Genomic DNA, 20272 nt, shown 5'->3' with positions numbered 1-20272 from the left:
AATTATCTTCTGTAGCAATCTTATTGTGAAACAATCTCCACACCAATATCGATATCTTTGAAGGAATTGCTTTATGCCAACGGCAGGTTGGAAACACTTGATGCTCCAGATAATAAAACCTTGTAAGCTTCTTTTGCTGTGTAACCTTCTAATCATTTTTTAGCAACATACACTGATTTTACTTTAATGCTAGTTATCAACGGTTAGTTTTATTAAAGTCCTGGAGGAACCTATCTTGCACAACTCCCTAGTTTCTGCAATTTATAATTTTTTAGCTCTTAGAATTTGGGCCTTCAACAACTCATCACGTCCAACACTTTATAATGTGGTGGCTCACCGGCAAAACCCCGTTACACTTAAAACTAGACACTTATACAGCATGAACATATGGATGATAACATATTTGGGACAAGATTATAAGGACTTCTTTGACCAAGTATTTAGTTGATTTGGTATATGCACGATTAATAAAAATGCTGCCAACAGTTTGAGATCAGCATTCTACATTTGTAGGGACTAGAGATACAATATTAACACGCCTACAAGTATAAGAATTTTCAACTTCACTATTGAAATACTCTGGTTTATACAGCCATAAGATATGAAGTTTATTTCCTAATAATAATAATAATATTAATAATAAAAACTTAAAAATTTAAAGCCATGTTAACTTAATTCCTCTACATTACAAATCACTTTATATGTCTATCTATAATAAAAATCTGAATCTCAGTAAAAAAAACTACCAATCTAAACCTCTACAGGTAAAGTTACTTCAATGCTGTCATATGCCAAGGAAGTCAAATATTCAATGTCTTATTTGAAAATTGAAACAACTCAAAAGTTACCTAAAGTCTTACTCCCAATGCCACAGTTTTAAAACAGAATTGAAGAAATTCACCCGGCAATCTAAATGCATATGTATGGACATAATTTGTTTTGTTAAAAATATAGAACCATTTGAAGCAATGAAGGTATCGATAATAACAAATATAGAACCATTACATAAAAAAAGTTTTCTTCTACCAAAGTTTCCTAAAAAAGAACCGAAACATTCACACAAAACTAAGCTGCGTGCTTCTGCCAAAGTTTGTTCAAAAGAACCTAACCATTACACAATAAAGTTTGTCTATGCCAAAGTTCTAGAAGTGGTCAAATTAAACCTTGCATATCTTCGATGTTTAACTTTGTGAAGATTCTGCATAAAGAAAAAGCAACATATAAGTCACAGATTGAAAACTTTCGCCTTGATAATCTACAGATTGCAAGTGCTAACTAAATCCAAACAAAAATGTAGAAAGTAAAACAGAAAAAGAGTTTCCTATACTTCATTTGCATCAGTTAGTTATAGTTTATCAGGCATATACCGAACATATACACATCAAGTGCTTATTTAGTAACATATCAGAAACATATTTCTTCTGTTCCTAACGATTACCAACGGCAATAATTTCAAAGCTACAAAATGTGAAAGTGAAGGAACGCACATAGTGGTGGACAATTGCAACGCGGAAACAAAAATAGATTAATTTTATGGTACACTAAAGTTACTGACTTGCCAACATATATTCTACTAAGAGATATGATATTCCTTAAGAAGAGCAAGCCACAGTTATATGATATAGACTTATGGAGCACTAAAAATCAGTCCCATATGTTATAGAAAAAAAGTAAGCAGAATTAATTGGTAAAAGCTTTAACAGAAAAAGCAGTTAACTATTTATACCTTCAAGTAGACAGGTGTTCTTTCTCTTTTCTGAAAGAGAACGATCGCTCTCCTTGTAAAGCACGATTTGGCGAATATTCTTTCCTGCTCCAAAATTAAGTTCCTCAACCGCCCCGGTAGTTAAATCGTAACAAGCTACCTTTCCATCCTTTTCATATGCTTTAAAGAATATAACGCCCTTTTTCCCAGCTGCTATAGAATCCTTCATGGAAGGCAGAGGTGAAACATTGACCAGTTTTGTCCATGTTTCTTTCATACCAATCTCACCCAAAATATATATGCTAAAAGAAAACGGATCGGTATGCTGTATAATCATAGCAACAGAGCCATGTATCACCACCAACTTTAGAAAGAGTTCCGTTACATCAAAGTCGTACTCATCATAGTAACGGACCCATTTATTATCCAAGGGTGTATTTGTTAAAAACTTATTCTTGGCCAAATTGAATGAGACAAGATAAAGTTGATCATCTTCGCTGATTCTGCCCAGCCAATAGCACACATTATCCAAGTAAACTTCCATACCATCGTAAGGCTTATAATGAAGAAAGGGAACACTGAAAGCAACTTCAATCTTTGTATGCTTGTTATTTACCAGACTATACACCTGCCAAAAGGAGTTGCTTTGATCTCTACTACCAAGACATTTAACACCATTGTTAACCACATATTGTATAACCTTGAAATCTTGATGAACATGGTCATAACCAAATCCATGAACAAGAACGTTAGAGATACAGTTCTCAGCATGGTTGGTAGGAAGGACATGTTTTTGGCCATTAACAGGATTCCACACTATGACATTATTCTGATTGCTAACTTCGTATAGACAGATAACACCATGAATAGCTGAACCTAATATGGAAAGATTCTTGTTAAGGAATGAAGATGGAAACTCCATCTCCAATTCAGATTCAATCTTAAAGTGCTCACCTGAGCATAGATACAGCCTAGGGCTCAAAGTCATATTTGTGTTAAATAAAAGCTTCACATCAGGATGATCATTGTAATGAGATTCTGAAGCCAAAAACATGTTTAGGAAAGCAGGGTTTTCATGCAAATGATACCAAGATCTGTGAACAGAAGAAAATCGGTTGACGGATTTAAATGGAAGATTAGAAAGAACAGAGAAATGAAGGTCTCTGGGAATATGGTTAGTAACTCTGTTCTCACTAGCTGGGTTTTCCATAGAAGGGGTAGTTGGATTTTGCATTGCCGGAAGAATCTTATCTGATTTTTTATCCTCCATAAAAGAGGTTATTGAAGTCTTCTTGAAACAGAGTCTTGGGAAGAAATGTAATGTGAGTGAGAATGAATAGTTAAAGATGAATGCTGCAGTATTAGATGGTGCTGCAGTATTAGATGGTGGTGTGTGTTCACATGGAAAGGTGGATTACTTTCCCATCATGGGAAGGGTGAATTTGGACCATAGATATCTTAATAAACAAATTGAATGGCTAAGATTGATCACCTATAACCCTTTTATAACTTTTTGATTTTCATCCTTTAACAAAAATTTGTCAGACCCCACCTATAGGGAAAATGTTATTTTAATTAGGCAAATTATATGGTACACCCACTATATTTGAGTGTACCGGTACACTCACTCTTTAAATTCATAGTTAAATGAGTTGTTTTTTGAAGGAATTTTTTTTTTTTATCATTTATAATTATAATAACTAAATTTTATTCATCAAAAGTGTCAACGAAATAATTTTTTATTTTTTTAAATTTTTATCACTTATAATTGAAAACATTCATTATTTTTTACGATAATATGTAAAAAAAGTTACTATGATTCCTATAAATAATTAAATAATGTTTTTTATTATGAAATGTTGTTCTATAAAATATAAATATTGACAAATAGCTATTTACTACATAAAATATTATTGTTCATTTATAAAATTAAGAAGCAGGAGTACTGGTACACCTCATTTTGTGAGTGTAATCCCCTTGTAAAATGAAGATTCTTTGGTTTACACCCCTGATGTCATCTGACTGGATTAATGAGCTGATGTGGCACGCTGACTGTGTAGTAATTGGTGAAATGGCATTGACACGTCATAATTTTTAATTTTTAAAATTATGTTAAAAAGATGAAATACCTAAAATACCCTTAATGATAAATTAAAAAAAAAAAAATCTCATTTCTTTTTCTCTCTTCTTCTCCAGCGTAATCCCCTTCTCTCTTCTTCCTTCTCTTATCTCCCACCTTCTCTGTTTATCTTCTTTCTTTTCTTCTTCCTTCTATTATCTTCATCATTCTCTTCTCTATTCTCTTCTTCCTTCTATTCTATCCCACTTTCTCTCTTTTTGTTATTCCTTTTCTTCTTCCTTCTCTTCTCTTTTCTCTTCTCTCTATTTCTTTTCTTCCAGATCATACCCTCCACCCCTCCAATCAAGAAACAGCAACACAGTCAAGAAATTGAAAGAGAGGATTTTCGAATTTTGAAAGAGAGAATTTTTGAATATGGGTTTTTGATTCTTCATACATGGAATTGATTTTTAACCACTTGGGTTTGATTTTCGATTGGAAGAGGAAGCAATCTGGGTTGATTTTTAATTTGATGATTTGTTTTTAAAGAAGTTGTTGTTGTTGTTTTACGTTGAAGTTGTTGTTGTTTCCGAATCAAATTTCATTTGATTTTGTTTTTCTGGTTTGGAATTGGGTTAAAGAAGAATTTTGTGTTGTTGTTGTTGTTAATGATGTGTTGTAATTGATGTGTTGTTGATGCTTGATCCAAAAATTGAAAATTGATGAGAAGGGGATGGATTGGAACAACCAGGAAAGAAGAGAAGAAGAGATTGTTGTGTTGTTGTTGTGTTGATGTTGTGTTGCTGGAAAAAAGATGAGATAGAAAAAAGAGGGTGAGGAAGAAGATGAAGATGAAAAAGAAATAAAAAAACAAACAATTAAGTTTTTAATAAGTCCATTAATCATTTTTTTGTCTCAAGTGCAATTCCAAACAAAACCAATGGCAACCTGTTTGACTTGCTATTGCAGGTAAAAAACCACATTTCCCATGGTGGGAAGGGATTGCCCTTCCCATGTGAAATGCTACCTTAGTGGGTCATGTATCACTCTCTCTCTTACATTCTTTTTGTGGTTACTTTTGCCCTCACTCTCTTAAATTCTTCATTGTTATAAATTTTGAAAATTTGCAATTTGGTCCTCAAACTTTCCAAAATTTTCAATTTGACCCCTATAAATTTATAAAAAATTGCAAATTGACCCCTAATTTCATTTTTCAAATTTGGCCCAATTTTTTTTTATTTTTATAAAAGTTGGAAAAAAATGACGACAATAATTTTTTTTTTATTACTTCATCCAAACAATAACATTTAAGAACGAAAGCAATTGAATTCCCTAGAATTCTAAATCTTCAAAATTTCTCAATTACCCCATCCAAACACACTCACATAGTGTGTGTTTGGATGAGGGAATGTTTTGAGGGAATTCAAATACTTTGAGGTGAATTCCATTGTTTGGATAATAATTTGAAGAATTTTCAAAATGATGGAAATTTATGAAGTATTTTATTCAAGTCAAATTTAGAGAATTTGAAATGACACTTTAAAGCTAAGAATTTCAAAACTCTTTATTGTTATAATTTTTCAAATTTTGCGTTTTGGTCCTCATATTTTTCAAAATTTTCAATTTGACCCCAAAAATTGCAAATTGGCCCCTCAAAATTTTCAAAAATTATAATTTGACCACCCCTAAAGTTTTTGAAATTTACATATTGACCCCTAATTTCAATTTTCAAATTTGGCGATAAAAATTAAAATTTATAAAAGTTGCCCAAAAATATTGATAGTGAAATTTTTTATTACTCCATCCAAACAAAAGTATTGAGAAATGAAAGTAGTTTAATTGAATCATTTAAATTGCCTAGAATTTTAAATTCTTTAAAATTTATCAATTACTTTATCCAAACACACTAGGAAATACAAATACATAGTCTCTAATAGTACTCCAGACATTGTCCGTCCATAATATACGAAGTACTTCTCCAATTTAGGTCGAATGAGACCAAACACCTTCTTTTGAAGACTTGAACACCTTAAAATGTTAATTTATTTATTTTTTTTGAGCTAAGAGTGTGCACAATATTATAGAGTTGAGGGAGATCCCAATTAAAATGGATTCTCATAGCAGAATATATTTTATACATGGGATGTATCCCGGGGAAGAGGAAGAATACTTTTTGTTTTTAACAAATAAAAATAGAATATATTAACACCAACAAAGTAGTCTTTTTAGCATAAGACATATTAAAAAAGACCATTAAAATTTACAATAAACCATCCAAGAAATAAGATAAAAAGACAAAATTAACTGATGTCTAAACAAGTAAACGTCAATCACCAATTATAATAGCCTAAAACAAAATTTTCATTTTTAGCCGTCAACCACCAAAAGGAATAAAATGAGTTGTAAAAGGTAGCGTCTCACTTTCAAACCACATATCGAATAAATGAACTGAATAAAATGATCTGATTGATTAAGGAGTAAGAGATGAAAGGATTGAATTAAAACTTTCAAATTATAACGAGTGGTTGTGATTGACCTGGTTGTTTAAAAACCAAACCTTTTATTTTTTGGGGAATGCTTGCTTGACCTACCCCCAACAATATCCCAGGACTGTTTCAAAATTGTCGTCTTTCATGGAGTAAACAAAATCAAAGTTGTGTGATTTGATTCCAATGTTTGAATGGATGTGCTACATTTGATTTCATGTCAAGAAAATATACATATGATTAATCTTGTATATCTTAATATGTTATACCCTTTCATTGTGTATTTTCTTTACCCGCTATTTTAATGGGTGGCAGCGGTTAGAGCTGTTAAAAATGGGTCGGGTTAATGGCTGGTTCATTAATCTATATTTTGGACCGGACCAGAATTTCGGGTCGGTCCATTATCAATATTTTGATTTTGATTTTTTAGACATTTTTTTTATTTATTATGTTAATTCATAATAAATTCAAAGTTTTTTATTTATAAAAAATGCATAAATATATGCAAGGTCCTGGGTTCGAACCCCAGACACCACCAAAAAAATAATAAATTCAAAGTTTTGTACAATATTTTGCCAAACAGCTTTTAACTTAAAAATAATTTAGAACTAAAAAAAAATAAAGACACCAAACAACTTTAGCCTTTTTCTTAAAGAGCTTTATCTTAACTTTATTTTAAAGTAGCTTTTAGATCGAAAAAAAGTCTGGCCAAACGGTACCTAAGTAGAGCCTTAGAAGTACTTTTTACTAGTACTATGGCTTAATCAGTCAAGGAAAAATGGTGTGATGGAGTATCGTAGTTTATGATTAGATTCTCCTTCTATATATCTTATGATAAGTGTCATGATCAGAATACATTTTTAGTATTTATTTTTTTATTTTATTTTTTTTGGTAATATTCTCAATCAAGTAAAAAACCACATATTATTTTTAGTCAATATTCTCATAATGTACTATTATAAATTATCAATATAAATAAATAATTATCTTCTAAAAAAGATAGTCCTTCAAACGACATTGGTACACTAACGTAGAATGAATGAAAGCTAAGTTGAGTTTGCCATGGTCTACATACCCGTGGAAAAAAGGGTGTTGCTAAATATTTGCCAGGGACGATAATTGTAAGGCACTAATCTAAGTTCATTTAACTATGTGACAAATCAAATTGCTTTCAGAAATTCAATCATTCCAAAATCAAAACCGACATAGAAAATTGGTAAAATGGTAAATTAAATACTTATTTGACTTTATGTACAACCATGACAAATATTTCTTGGTCACACCATTCAGTTCGATATCTAAACATGAACAAAAGAACCTACTACAAAAAATAGAATAGTTTAATTTGTTCAAATCGATAGGAAACCATGGTTACACATTTTTAACACTAGAGCATTCTTAAGCTATGCATAACCATTCCCAAGCCTTTTGTATTTGTATAGATAATCATTTGAATTTCTTTGACACAATCTTTCATTGAAGGTCTCTCGTTACTCTCAGGATGGACACATCGCGATGCAAGATTGGCAAACATGGATATTGATTCAATGGTGTAAGAATTTCGAGCCATCTCTGCATCAATCATCTTACGGATCATCTTGCCGTCATTCAATAAGTGCCTAACCTATAAATCCATGTCAAATATATTAAAACCATCGATCCAATAAAATCAATTGTGAAGGCAACTTTTAACACCTACCTGTAGTACAAGGTTTTGATCATTTGGACCCTGGTTTAGATCTACAGCGCGACGTCCTGTCAAAAGCTCCAGAAGAACAACACCATAAGCATAAACATCACTTTGTAGAGTTAGTTTCCCAGTCTGCTCATGGAATAAAATGGTCGTCAATATCACTTTAATAAGCCATAAGAACAAAACTTTTTTGCAAATGAAATTTAGCTATGCATACCGATGTATACTCGGGGTCAAAATACCCAAATGTGCCGAGTACTCCGGCAGTTACATGTATCTCTTGTCCTTCTGGCATTAGCTTTGCAAACCCGAAATCTGATATCTACAAAATGGTTGTTGATTTTTACTCATAGAAGATTATGGATAGTAAACACGACGTTGTTAGGAGTTAAGTATTTGTACCTTTGCTTCAAAATTGGAATCTAAAAGAACATTGGTGGATTTGAAATCTCTATGAACAATAGGAATTCCAACACAAGAACTTGAGTGAAGATAAGCAAGCCCTTTTGCAGCTCCTAATGCCACTCTTAGTCTTTCAGGCCAATCCATTTTTCTTTCCCTGATTCCTATAATTAGATAGATAGTGGTTAGATACGCGAAGAATAAATCAGCATTTTAGTCCTCGAAATAATAAAGTTAGAATTATTTAGTCCCTCAAATTTATGAAATAGAAAATTAGTACCTTAAACGAAGGAGCCTCAATCAATTTAGTCCTTCCATCTAAATATCTCTTTAGTGAACATCTATCAAAACTAATGAATAAATTGACTGTTCAACTTAAAAGACTACATTTACTATTTCAGAAATTCGAAGGACTAAATTGACTTACCCTTACAATTCCAAGAATTAAAATACTGATTTACTAAAAAGCTTAATTTAATGTAAGAAATTTTCGAGATCATGTAGATTTTGGGTACATGACATACCATTCAAATGATCTTGCAGGTTTCCATTTTGCATATATTCATATACTAGGAATCTATGCTTCCCATCAGCACAATACCCTATCAAAGAAACAAGATTTGGGTGGTCGAGCCTGCTTAATATGTCAACTTCTACACGAAATTCACGCTCTCCCTCAATTGCAGGCATTTCCATTTTCTTTATTGCTACAACCTTCATTTGGAGAAACATTTACATACTATGATTCAGTGACAGCACTTCCAAGATATATTATTATCATTATTTAAAAATTGCAGCTGCAATATAACAGTTTTAGAACTCTCTGCAGCAACACTGCAATTGTGGTTGCATCAGTCATATTTGTCTGCATTTTATTGCAATATGAAGATTGCAGTGTTACCACAGCCGCAATTTAAAACCATTACCTCTCCTGACTTCAAAGTGCCCTTGTAGACCCTTCCAAATCCTCCTTTTCCGATAAGATTATCATCACTGAATGAATATGTTGCACTTTCCATCTCCTTGAGTGTGAAAACATTTGATCCATGCCTCCTTTTAGTAGGTTGTGGTGTTTGATCTTCAAGTTGCCAAACCTCTGCAGGTTTATAAATCCCTGAAAGATATTGAATGTGTAAAATGTTACAAAGTTAATCGTGCAACGAAAGACCACTTAGTACAGCCTTACGTGCAACATGATAAATAGAGAAAGGAAAATGAATTAATACAAGGGTCTGAATGATCTCGAGACTTGCTTCGCCGCCGTTTGTTCCAAGCTGAGACCAAACCAAATGGCATGGTGATTGGTGACTATATGGTGATAGAAACTAACAAACCAAATACTCAATAAATATTGATTCTCCCTTATAAAAGATAGTTACATGAAGTTAATCACATTGTGATAGTATACTTGGTATGCATTTGAGAGAGTTTTTCCCTTATGAAAGTACTTTTATAAATGGATTTAATTTGTATACACCATCCATGTATGCATCCAATCATATTCAATTATTACACTGACGGTGTGTACCAACTAAATGTATGGGAATCTTGTATGGAGTGAATGTGGAGAAAGTGTGAAGTTAGATTAGAAGAATACTTCATAATACATCCTTCACCAACATGGATTTTTATGAGAAAGCAACACAAGAATTTGAGTTATATAATTTAAGAAAAAGAGAAAAACTGAGAAAAAGAAAAGTTGAAACTGTTTACTTTGATAAAGGAATTTGAAACGGCATCCACATTTTTCAGTTTCATATATACTATGTACATTTTACTTTATTTGAAGAGATTGAAAATACATTATATGATGTTAAGAGACTTTTCATTAGCTCTCTCCTTCACTATTCATCATAAATATTTAGTAACTTGTTCCTCAATCTTTCTATTGTTCTTCTTGTATGGTGTGTAACCGTCATTGTTACTAAAGTTTATCATCATTAGCAATTGATTAGATTTTGAATTATGTTTAGGCTCAATGAACAATATTGATGTAGGGTCCGAAAACCCAATCAATACCTTTTCAGTCAGTTATCATCTGCATTAAATCTATATATAATTAAGAGGTGAAAATATGTTTGTATAAACTTTGTCTTAAAATAAAATTCATTTTAATGGAGATGGGTTGAGATGGATTAGTGCTACTCTAGGGTTATTAGTTTTGAGGGAAATGAAGAATTGTATGTTTAGAGTTACTTTGAAATTTCGACAAAATCATAATCATTGTGGTACCATGATTTTGCCGAAATTCCAAAGTACAGCTTTTGCAACATCATGATGACCGTAATTCCAACAAATCTACTGTAAATCCAACATATTCAAAGAAGGTGGAAAATCATGTCATATGCTCTTCCTATTTTGTGTTATATATTTTCTTAAAATTTCTAATATCCACTTAGCCATTTGACAAGATGTTATGTTATTAAAATTTGTCAACTCATGAAAATCAAAAAAAGTAAATGCATAGTTGCTCAAAAAAAGTCGTAGTAGCCAAAATCAAGCAATTTTTATTTTATTTTCTGAAAAAGTAGAAAACAAAAAAAAAAATTAAATATACTATCTTTTACAACTTACACACATTTTAAAAATACACATTAATATAAAATATAATATAATTTAGAGTAGAGTTTGATTTATAAATATCCACAGTGTACAAAAAGTTTATAGATATATTCAATGATGTGTTGTTACATCAATGAATAAAGTATGAGATATTATATATTTTTAACACATTCAATAATTTGACAACATTTTTAATTTATGTGTAATGCTTTTGCGCACTAGCGATATATATATATAATTTTTTTTTTAAAAAAAGTGATATATATAAATTAAACTCTTGTATTTAACATAGTAAATTTTTTATTAAAATAAAACATAGTAAAAAAAATCTGGGTCAAAAAACATAGTAAATTTGATGTTTAACATAGTAAATTGACTTCTATTGTGGGTTCCTATCATAGGTATCTATGATCTATGAAGCCCAGATACATGATACGATACAACACTCATAGATCGATACGGGAAAATTTTAAAATTCAAGATATGATACGGCTGGGATACTTCAATAAAAAAAATTAAATTTAAACTACATATTAGAACTCAAATTACAAAATATGGACTAAAACTCAAATGCAAAAAAATTGGCGCAAAACCTAGACCAAACTGACATAGAAAAACGATAAGGCACAACAAAAAAATTGTCTCCACACAACAATCAACAATAACATCGTTCTCAAACAAACAAAGAGACACAAAACGGACAGCGGCAACAATAGAAATATAAATGTAAGTAATATTGATAATAAAGAAAGCGACAATTAATCACTTACATATATTACTCTCTTCGTCCCAAATTGTAAGACGTTTTGGCCATTTCACACGTATTAAGAAATGTAATTAATATTGCGTGGGGAACAAAAATTATGAGTTGCTTTACAAAATTATCCCTAATAAATGGTATGGAAAAGATAAATGAAATAATTGAAAGAAGAGAGAGTAATTAATAGTTAAGGATATAATAGAAAAAGTAACATAAATATTTCATTGGTATTGTAAAGTGACATATAATTTGGGACAAATTTTTTTTCAAAGCGACATACAATTTAGGACGGAGGGAGTATAAATAAAAATCATCGTTACTTAGTCCAATTATATATATACCAAATATAATAGAAACAGCCCGCATAAGTTGGTTTTCCACTGCGCCATCCCTCGTATCTAGATGTATCTGATACGTATATGGGCTTCATAGTCTATGATAAACGATCCTTATTCACCATTGGATCGAAAGTCTTACAGTACCTTATTATATTCTCTTCATACCTGAATATTCAACTATATGCATGGTGTTTTTCCCTCTACTATATACTACGAAAATATCGTTATTCATGATTGACAGAGATATATGTAAAATGCTACCATTTCATAAACTATCTCGTCACATTTCTGAATTACAAGCATTACTTTCTTCATTCAACAAATCCTCACAAGCTTTGGAACTTCTAGCAAAAGCACTAGACCAAAACCCAGATATCAAAACTTTGAAAAAGCTTCACACCATGATTTTTTATCTTAATTCACATCAAAATCCATCTCTAGGAATCAAACTAATGAGATCATATGCTGCTTGTGGAGAACCCGGGTTGACACGCAAGGTGTTCGATGAAATGTCTGATAGAAATGTTGTTTTCTATAATGTTATGATTAGAAGCTATGTGAATAATCATAGGTATGATGATGGGTTGCTTGTGTTTAGGGAGATGGTTAATGGAGGGTTTAGACCCGATAATTATACTTACCCGTGTGTTCTTAAAGCTTGTTCTTGTTCGGAAAATTTGAGATATGGGTTGTTGATTCATGGAGATGTGTTGAAGGTTGGGTTGGATTTTAATTTGTTTGTTGGGAACGGTCTAATTGCGATGTATGGGAAATGTGGGTGTTTGTTTGAGGCGCGGCGTGTGTTTGATGAAATGATATGGAAGGATGTTGTTTCATGGAACTCGATGGTTGCGGGGTATGCACATAATATGCGATTTGATGATGCGTTGGAGATTTGTAGGGAAATGGAGGATTATGGACAAAAACCAGATGGATGTACGATGGCTAGTCTCATGCCAGCTGTAGCCAACACTTCGTCGGAGAATGTTTTGTATGTTGAGAAGATATTTGTGAATTTGGAGAGGAAGAATTTGATATCGTGGAATGTGATGATAAGAGTTTATATGAAAAACTCGTTGCCTACACAAGCTGTGGATTTGTATTTGCAAATGGAGAAATGCAGAGTGGAACCGGATGCAATCACATTTGCTAGTGTTCTTCCAGCATGTGGGGATCTTTCGGCATTGTTGTTAGGAAGGAGGATTCATGAATATGTTGAGAAGAAGAAATTATGTCCAAATTTGCTACTGGAGAATTCTTTGATAGACATGTATGCTAGGTGTGGATGTTTAGACGATGCAAAAAGAGTGTTTGACAGAATGAAGTTCCGCGATGTTGCTTCATGGACTTCGTTGATATCTGCTTATGGTATGACCGGGCAAGGCTGTAATGCTGTGGCACTCTTCACAGAAATGCTAAATTCAGGTCAAGCTCCAGATTCTATCGCATTTGTCGCAATTCTCTCGGCTTGTAGCCATTCAGGATTATTGGATGAAGGGAGGATTTACTTTAAACAGATGACAGATGATTATAGAATAACACCAAGAATCGAACACTATGCTTGTTTGGTTGATCTATTAGGACGAGCCGGGCGTGTAGACGAGGCTTATAATATTATCAAACAAATGCCAATTGAGCCAAATGAAAGAGTTTGGGCGACACTGCTTAGCTCTTGTAGGGTGTTTACAAACATGGATATTGGGATTTTAGCAGCTGACAACCTACTTCAATTGGCTCCTGAGCAATCAGGTTACTATGTGTTGTTATCTAATATTTATGCAAAGGCTGGTAGATGGAAAGAAGTGACAGAAATTCGGTCAGTAATGAAGAGGAAAAAAATTCGAAAAACTCCTGGCATCAGTAATGTGGAGCTAAACAATCAGGTCCATACATTTCTTGCGGGTGACACATCGCATCCGCAGTCAAAGGAAATATATGAAGAGCTAGGTGTGCTAGTTGCAAAGATGAAAGAGTTAGGATATGTACCTGAGACAGATTCAGCACTTCATGATGTGGAGGAAGAGGATAAGGAAGGCCATCTGGCTGTTCATAGTGAAAAGCTAGCTATTGTCTTTGCTCTTTTGAATACACAAGAGTATCAAATCAGAATTACCAAAAACCTTCGTGTCTGTGGAGATTGCCATATTGCTGCTAAGTTAATCTCCAAAATAGTTGAGCGGGAAATTATTGTTAGAGATACTAATAGATTCCACCATTTTAAGGATGGTGTATGCTCTTGTGGTGATTATTGGTGAGGGTTCTAATGAAAATTTAACGGAACACGCCACTATAAATACTAGAATTTTGCAATTTTCCGTGAAATTTGGTTGTGCATATTTTATTGTTAGTTGATGTCAAGCCTGGTGACTGCTATTGGAGCTTAGGTGCAGGTACAGTACTTCTTGGAACAATTTCCTTTGAAGTAAGAATTAAACATTAATTGGCATATTGTGAATTTATTTACGAACACTGAAATTTTTAATTTGAATCACTTCGTATGATGATTAAATGATTTGTGTGCATTTATAAGCATATTTTGATGGTCTGCTTCTCGGATTGTTTTGTTTATAAATAATGAGTCATGAACTCTTCATATCTTATCCATCACATTAAAAGTGAACAAATTTCAGAGGATCAAAATTCACTTTCCATTCTTTTGATCAAACATATGCTCAAATGGAGAGGTGGAAATGTCTCATAAAAGGTGATTCCAAAGTTAATAGGGAATACAAGTTGCAACAACATGGTTCATGTAGTAATAATTAAGAATATCAATGTTTGATATTTAGCAAATAATTAACACAGCACGTGTTTATTGATGAACATATGTTGCAGATATGCATGATTTGGAGGAGTACCAGCCGCAGCGTTAGAATAATGTATCTTGAGGAAAGACAGTTGAAGCAATAACCTTCTGCAAAGGTAATTAAGGTTAGTTCACTTGAGTCTTGACTCTTGATCAATCTTCTATTGTAATTGTTATCGTGATTCATGTCGAAAAAAATAACTCAAACTATATATAGTCGAAGGGAAAAGGAGTGGGCGTTACTGTAATAATAATAGTTGAACGTGAAATTTTTGTTAGAGATGCTAATAATAGTTGAACGTATAATTGTTATCGTGATTCATGTCGAGAAAAATAACTCAAACTATATATAGTCGACGGGAAAAGGAGGGGGCGTTACTGTAATAAACTTTGGAGTTGGGAGTACAAGAACAGTAGTAAAGCGGTTTTCTGTTGGCAACTTTTAGTAGCTTTCTCTTCTAAATCCAGAAGAGAACTCTATGCAATGCTTCTCTTTTTCTTTTTCCTTTTTTGCTGCATGTTTGTATATTTGAATTGATATTATTATTTTTATTATTATTATTATTATTATTATTATTATTATTATTATTATTATTATTATTATTATTATTATTTTTATGTATATTTGAATTGATATTTTTTTTATTATTATTATTATTATTATTATTATTATTTTATTTTATTTTTTTCCATCCATTATTTTTTATTTTTTATTTTGGAATGAAAACATACTATATTAGAAAGAAAGGATTAAGGCCCAAATCTTGAGTATTCCAATCCACTAATTTTGAATCATAGTTATTTAATCTCTGAAACTACTTGCTGCAGTTAACAACAGTCAACAAATTCAGCATTGTTAGTCTCGATAATTTCTTTGACATGGATTTTAATTATTACTTTTCATATCACTGGAGGAACTTAGTAGGGACATTAACTAGTTCTTGCCTTTGTTTGAATCCAAATGTTACGTTTCCCTTTTCTTCTAATCAATAGTACCAATTCACTTTTTTTGTTGAGTAATATGAAATTAATGTAATTTTTCAAGATTAAATTTCAATGTTGTTTATGTTACACAATATTTCTACTGGTTGTTTGAATGTATATGCTATCTATTACAGGATGCATATATCTCTGGCATGCTTTCTTGAAGAATTACTGATCCATCAAATAAAGAGCAGATTGAACAGTGAATGGTATACATCAAGACAAATCCAGCTCTGAAACATATTTTACAAAGAGGAGTGATATTTGTACAACTCTTGTGACAACTACTTTTCTCCTCTTTTTATTGGACAAAAACAATGGAGAGAGAAAGAAGAAGAGAGAAAATAAAAACACATGTGAGTATGAGAGAGGGTTGTTTCAAAATTACATGAGATAGTGACTGGTTAGTGTCTTACTGTTGAGATGAGGTTTAATGACCTTTTTAAATCATCTTTTATTGTTTTGCCATTTCCAAAGTTATAGCTAGACCAGATTTAGGGGTATAATCAAGATTGTAAAACTCAATGGAGCTTCCATAAACTGAACTCATATAATTGACTCTAAATATTCCATTACTTGAAGTTGTATTAGTTTACCATGCAGAAAGACATACAATACAAGTTAACTTATTTTTGTAAAGATAGTATACTTGTAAGCTTTTATGAGTTAACTTGAGAGTTTAATTAGTATGGATGATTTCTTCAACTAGTAATAACATCACGCCTCTGCAGAAAAACAACTGCTCGGCTGAATGTTTATCGTCAAATCATTCTCTTTCTGTCTGTGTGTATGAGCATGTATTTTTCCATCCTTTTCTTTTAGGCTAGACCCACTTGATAAGTACAAGAACAGCTCCTATTGCGAGTCTTGAATCCTAAACCTCAGATTTCTGATTTGGATTTGGGAAGATTTTGCCGTGGTGAGTGTCTTGGCCTATGATTTTTTTCATATTTAAATCAGTTTATTTCAAATAAACTAATTTGCCTCGTAGTCTCATACAACATTTAAATTGTAATTATGCGCTATGAATACACGATGATTTTCTTTGTTTGGCCAAGTAAATGACCAATGCATTTGATTCACATTTCAGCTCTTAATTTACACTGTGGTTGTTGCATTTTGTATACATAATGTGCACTAACATCACTTAACAGTTAATCAAAATTTGTTCATAATAGACATCGAGCAAAATGTGTATTAAAAGTTACATAGTATCAAAATTATAGAACATATTAGTAGTGTTTACAGAGGCATTGCGAATCCATAATATGATGTGTCAAAACTGAGTTATGATATGCTTGGAACAAACTTTTCCTAAGCAGATCCACATTGAATAGTTGGCCACATTCAAAACTCTTAATCATTGTCAAATTGTTCTTGCCAACAGGTTGGAATGTAGTTTCTCCATGCAGTTACGGTCCACGGAGATGGTTGTTAAATGTTTTCAGTCATCCTATTCCTACAGTATTTGGATAGATTGTATCAGTATTTGGATAGATTATTCACAATCATAAGGAAAAATCATTGAAATATAGCAGTACATACAGAACAGTGTGATTGTGGTTACTTAAAGGCCTATAGAGCATTGACATTGAGTTCAGTGGTTTTTCCATTCCTATCATACTCTTATCATTGGAAATTTAACTTAAATGGGTGGTGTGTATTCCTATAACTACCCCCATTTGAGCTACACCCAAGTTCTCAAATGCATACACTTGCCTTTACAAATGTCATTTTGAAATTTTAAAATGAGAGCAATATGATTAAAATACGAAAAAAGCTGAAACCACTTTGACTTGGAAGGAAATGGAAAGGTGTTGGATAGTGTAAAATGGGGAATACAGGCAGAGATCTCTGTCCTTTTGGGTAGGGTGTAGCAGAGAGTTAAATAAATGAGAAATTACAACGACAAATCTTTTGATAACTTTCTCTCTCATACTCATATTATACTCTTATTCTCTCTCTTTATTTTTTTCTTTCCATTGTTTTTTGACCAATGAAAAGAGAGAAAAAAGAAGTTGTCACATAAGCATAAATTGTCTAAAATGAGTTGTTCAAATATCACAACTCTAAATAAATCTGTGATAAACCGATGGGTATTAAACCTCCTTACATATTAGTGTTGTGTTGATGAAACATAGTGACTAAGAAACCTGAACCGTAGTTGTGATCGAATGAATTAGTGGGATTCTAGTTTAATTTGAAAAACGGTGATCTGTTTTAAAAGCTGAAAGCTAAAAGTGGTTAAGCTGAGAATGTGGTTGGTTTCACCTTTACATGCCTTGGAAATGTTTCTTTTTCATTTTATTCATACTCATCAGATTAGGAGGCTCTCGATGTCGGACAAGCGTCAACGTCCGATACCGACTATGATTACACTTAATTATATTATTTTCTTAAATTATCATAAGTGTTCGTGTCGTGTTCGGTGTTTGTGTGTCCGTACTTCATAGATCTTCGACAACCCTTCTTTCTCATAAAAATGAAAGATGGTGATTCTAAAGCACATCCTAGTTTTGTTTATTCCAACCTAAATATTGTAAATCGGCATTCTCATCTCACATTAATCGTTACACCTGAAGGGAAAAGAAATTAATAATTTCAATCAACAACAACTTTTTTCACATTATCAAGTAGTGTACATAGTATTCTTGACGGCTTTACCCGAATATATTTTGTTTTTATCACAGACAACATATTCATCTATAAATAAATGAGCCTAGATCCTAGGAGATATTTGAGCTTCCAATGGATATTTCATCACCATAGTAAATTCCTGTTTTTCTGACAAATCAACATTACTTTCTGGTAATGAAGTCTTCCATTCAAAGTTCCAAACTAAATTTGTCACAAAGTACTCTACATGGAGCATTGCCAAGTTATAGGCAGGACAAATCCTCCTTCCTGCTCCAAATGGCATCATCTTTATCTCATTTTGACCTGTAACATCAAATCCATTACTACTTTCCTCAAACCTATCTGGCTTGAATGCCATGGGATCCTCCCAAACACTTGGATCCCACCCAACCTCTGCCACCATAAAATTAACTGTCCCATTTTTAGGCACCAAGTAACCGTTAAAAATCACATCCTCGGTCACTGCATGTGGAATTAAGTAGTGAGAAGGAGGGTGGCGCCTTAACCCTTCTAAAATCACTGCCTTAAGATAAGGTAACTTTTCCAAATCTTCCTCTTTTACTTCTCTTTCCTCTCTATCACCAATTACAACTCCAATTTCCTCGACTATTCTTTGTTGCACATGTTTGTATTTGACCAAATTCGCCATAACCCACTCTAATGCAGTTGAAGTTGTATCTGTTCCGGCAGTGAGAAACTCCGAACACAGCGCAACAAGCTCATCGTCATCAAGCTTTCGTTTCTCCTCAGGCAACTCCAAATTCAACAAAGTATCGACGTAACAAATGGCACGTTCATGATCAAGATTATTTTTATTGCTTTCTTTTTCTCTCGCTCTTATTAGTTCAATAAATACATCCTTTTGATCCTTTTGAAGTTGCAAAAACTCATTCCAACGTTTTCGGAAAATCACGTGAGAGATCATTTTTGGAAAGAAATTTAGCACACCGAATTTTCCGGAGCTTATAATCCAAAGGCGTTGGATGTGCTTAATGGTTTCAATTTTCTCGCTGTCCACTTTATCACCAAAACACATAAAAACTAGTAAGCTAAAAATTGCATGATGTATGTGGTCAATGAACTTAATGGAATGACTTGATTCCGTTTCAGATTTTAATTGCTTGACAAGTGCTTCAAGGACACATTTGCGCGTGTTAGAGAAGGAATTGAACCGCGATGAGTGAAGCATTGTCGTGGCAAGATTATTGCGAAGAACGCGCCATGTGGGGCCGTAACAAGAGGAGGCGATGTTGAGTGGTTTGTTTAGGAAAAGGGCTTTAGGTCGGTCGGCAAAAATGGCGCCGTTTTGGACCAAGGCCTTGTGGACGAGGAAACGATCAGATATCGATATGTTAGGTGTAGACCAAAAGTGGAATGAGATGATAGGGCCATGTCTGGCATGAAGGTTGCGAAGAATTGGCTCGAGTTGTGGGAATGATTTCCGTAGCCATAGGATATCGGAAATGAAAGGAAAATGGAATGGTCCAGGAGGGAGTTGAATTGATTTGAGGGATCTTATACTTGTGATAATAAGTATTGAAAGACACATAAAAACAAGGATTATGAACCATGATGCCTCCATGTTTTAGTTTCAATTGGTTTTACAAGAATGATACATGTCACGTTATATTTATATATTTCATTACTCCAAGAATTGGTAATCAATTAAGCAATAATGTGATGTGTTGTTACTTTTGCGTGAGGCAACAAACTTAGGTTTAACAAATTCGTACGATATATACGATCTTACGTCCTCTGCCAGCGTCTCTGTACCACTATACTATACTTGTAGGACCCACCACCACGTATGGCTGAATTGCCAAGCCAAAGTCTTATGCAT

The 20272-nt window shown here is 32.9% G+C and overlaps 4 protein-coding genes across 5 annotated transcripts; 1 reads left to right on the top strand and 3 right to left on the bottom strand.

Annotated features, from left to right (window-relative positions):
• Nucleotides 1-1181: 1181 nt before the first annotated feature.
• On the bottom strand, nucleotides 1182-2975 carry LOC11411030 (putative F-box protein At3g16210). Its single transcript, XM_003628625.3, has 2 exons — nucleotides 1727-2975; nucleotides 1182-1198 (listed from the first exon to the last, which is right to left on the bottom strand). Exons 1-2 carry the CDS (start codon nucleotides 2973-2975, stop codon nucleotides 1182-1184), a joined length of 1266 nt encoding a protein of 421 aa, XP_003628673.3.
• A 4517-nt stretch (nucleotides 2976-7492) lies between these two features.
• LOC11410004 (probable serine/threonine-protein kinase PBL28) lies at nucleotides 7493-9750 on the bottom strand. The gene is made up of 7 exons (XM_003628624.4): nucleotides 9572-9750; nucleotides 9272-9459; nucleotides 8870-9059; nucleotides 8346-8509; nucleotides 8161-8265; nucleotides 7950-8072; nucleotides 7493-7874 (listed from the first exon to the last, which is right to left on the bottom strand). Exons 1-7 carry the CDS (start codon nucleotides 9639-9641, stop codon nucleotides 7638-7640), a joined length of 1077 nt encoding a protein of 358 aa, XP_003628672.1. The 5' UTR covers nucleotides 9642-9750; the 3' UTR covers nucleotides 7493-7637.
• A 2339-nt stretch (nucleotides 9751-12089) lies between these two features.
• Nucleotides 12090-16370, top strand: LOC11411029 (putative pentatricopeptide repeat-containing protein At3g49142). 2 transcript variants are annotated; one of them, XM_039828452.1, is made up of 3 exons: nucleotides 12090-14395; nucleotides 14841-14927; nucleotides 15930-16370. In XM_039828452.1, exon 1 carries the CDS (start codon nucleotides 12191-12193, stop codon nucleotides 14258-14260), a length of 2070 nt encoding a protein of 689 aa, XP_039684386.1. In that variant the 5' UTR covers nucleotides 12090-12190; the 3' UTR covers nucleotides 14261-14395; nucleotides 14841-14927; nucleotides 15930-16370. The 2 variants fall into 2 exon arrangements, with proteins under 2 accessions (XP_039684386.1, XP_024628795.2); XM_024773027.2 differs by having other exon boundaries at nucleotides 14841-14936.
• Nucleotides 16371-18391: 2021 nt separating this feature from the next.
• LOC11416626 (cytochrome P450 89A2) lies at nucleotides 18392-20056 on the bottom strand. Its single transcript, XM_003628622.4, has one exon. The coding sequence runs from the start codon at nucleotides 20012-20014 to the stop codon at nucleotides 18515-18517; it is 1500 nt and encodes a 499-aa protein (XP_003628670.1). The 5' UTR covers nucleotides 20015-20056; the 3' UTR covers nucleotides 18392-18514.
• Nucleotides 20057-20272: the final 216 nt, after the last annotated feature.

Source organism: Medicago truncatula, chromosome 8 (genome assembly GCF_003473485.1).
Source record: "Medicago truncatula cultivar Jemalong A17 chromosome 8, MtrunA17r5.0-ANR, whole genome shotgun sequence".
In the NCBI taxonomy this organism is placed as follows: Eukaryota; Viridiplantae; Streptophyta; class Magnoliopsida; order Fabales; family Fabaceae; genus Medicago; species Medicago truncatula.
This window is presented reverse-complemented; position numbering and strand designations above follow the sequence as displayed.

Bases quoted from the DNA above. Each gene is read 5' to 3' on its own strand.
- LOC11411030 (XM_003628625.3), bottom strand. From the start codon at position 2,975: ATGGAGGATAAAAAATCAGATAAGATTCTTCCGGCAATGCAAAATCCA.
- LOC11410004 (XM_003628624.4), bottom strand. From the start codon at position 9,641: ATGCCATTTGGTTTGGTCTCAGCTTGGAACAAACGGCGGCGAAGCAAG. The intron at 8,510-8,869 runs GTATGTCATGTA...ATCTAATTATAG, and splicing joins CCTGCAAGATCATTTGAATG to GAATCAGGGAAAGAAAAATG. The intron at 8,266-8,345 runs GTACAAATACTT...ACCATTTTGTAG, and splicing joins ATTCCAATTTTGAAGCAAAG to ATATCAGATTTCGGGTTTGC.
- LOC11411029 (XM_039828452.1), top strand. From the start codon at position 12,191: ATGGTGTTTTTCCCTCTACTATATACTACGAAAATATCGTTATTCATG.
- LOC11416626 (XM_003628622.4), bottom strand. From the start codon at position 20,014: ATGGAGGCATCATGGTTCATAATCCTTGTTTTTATGTGTCTTTCAATA.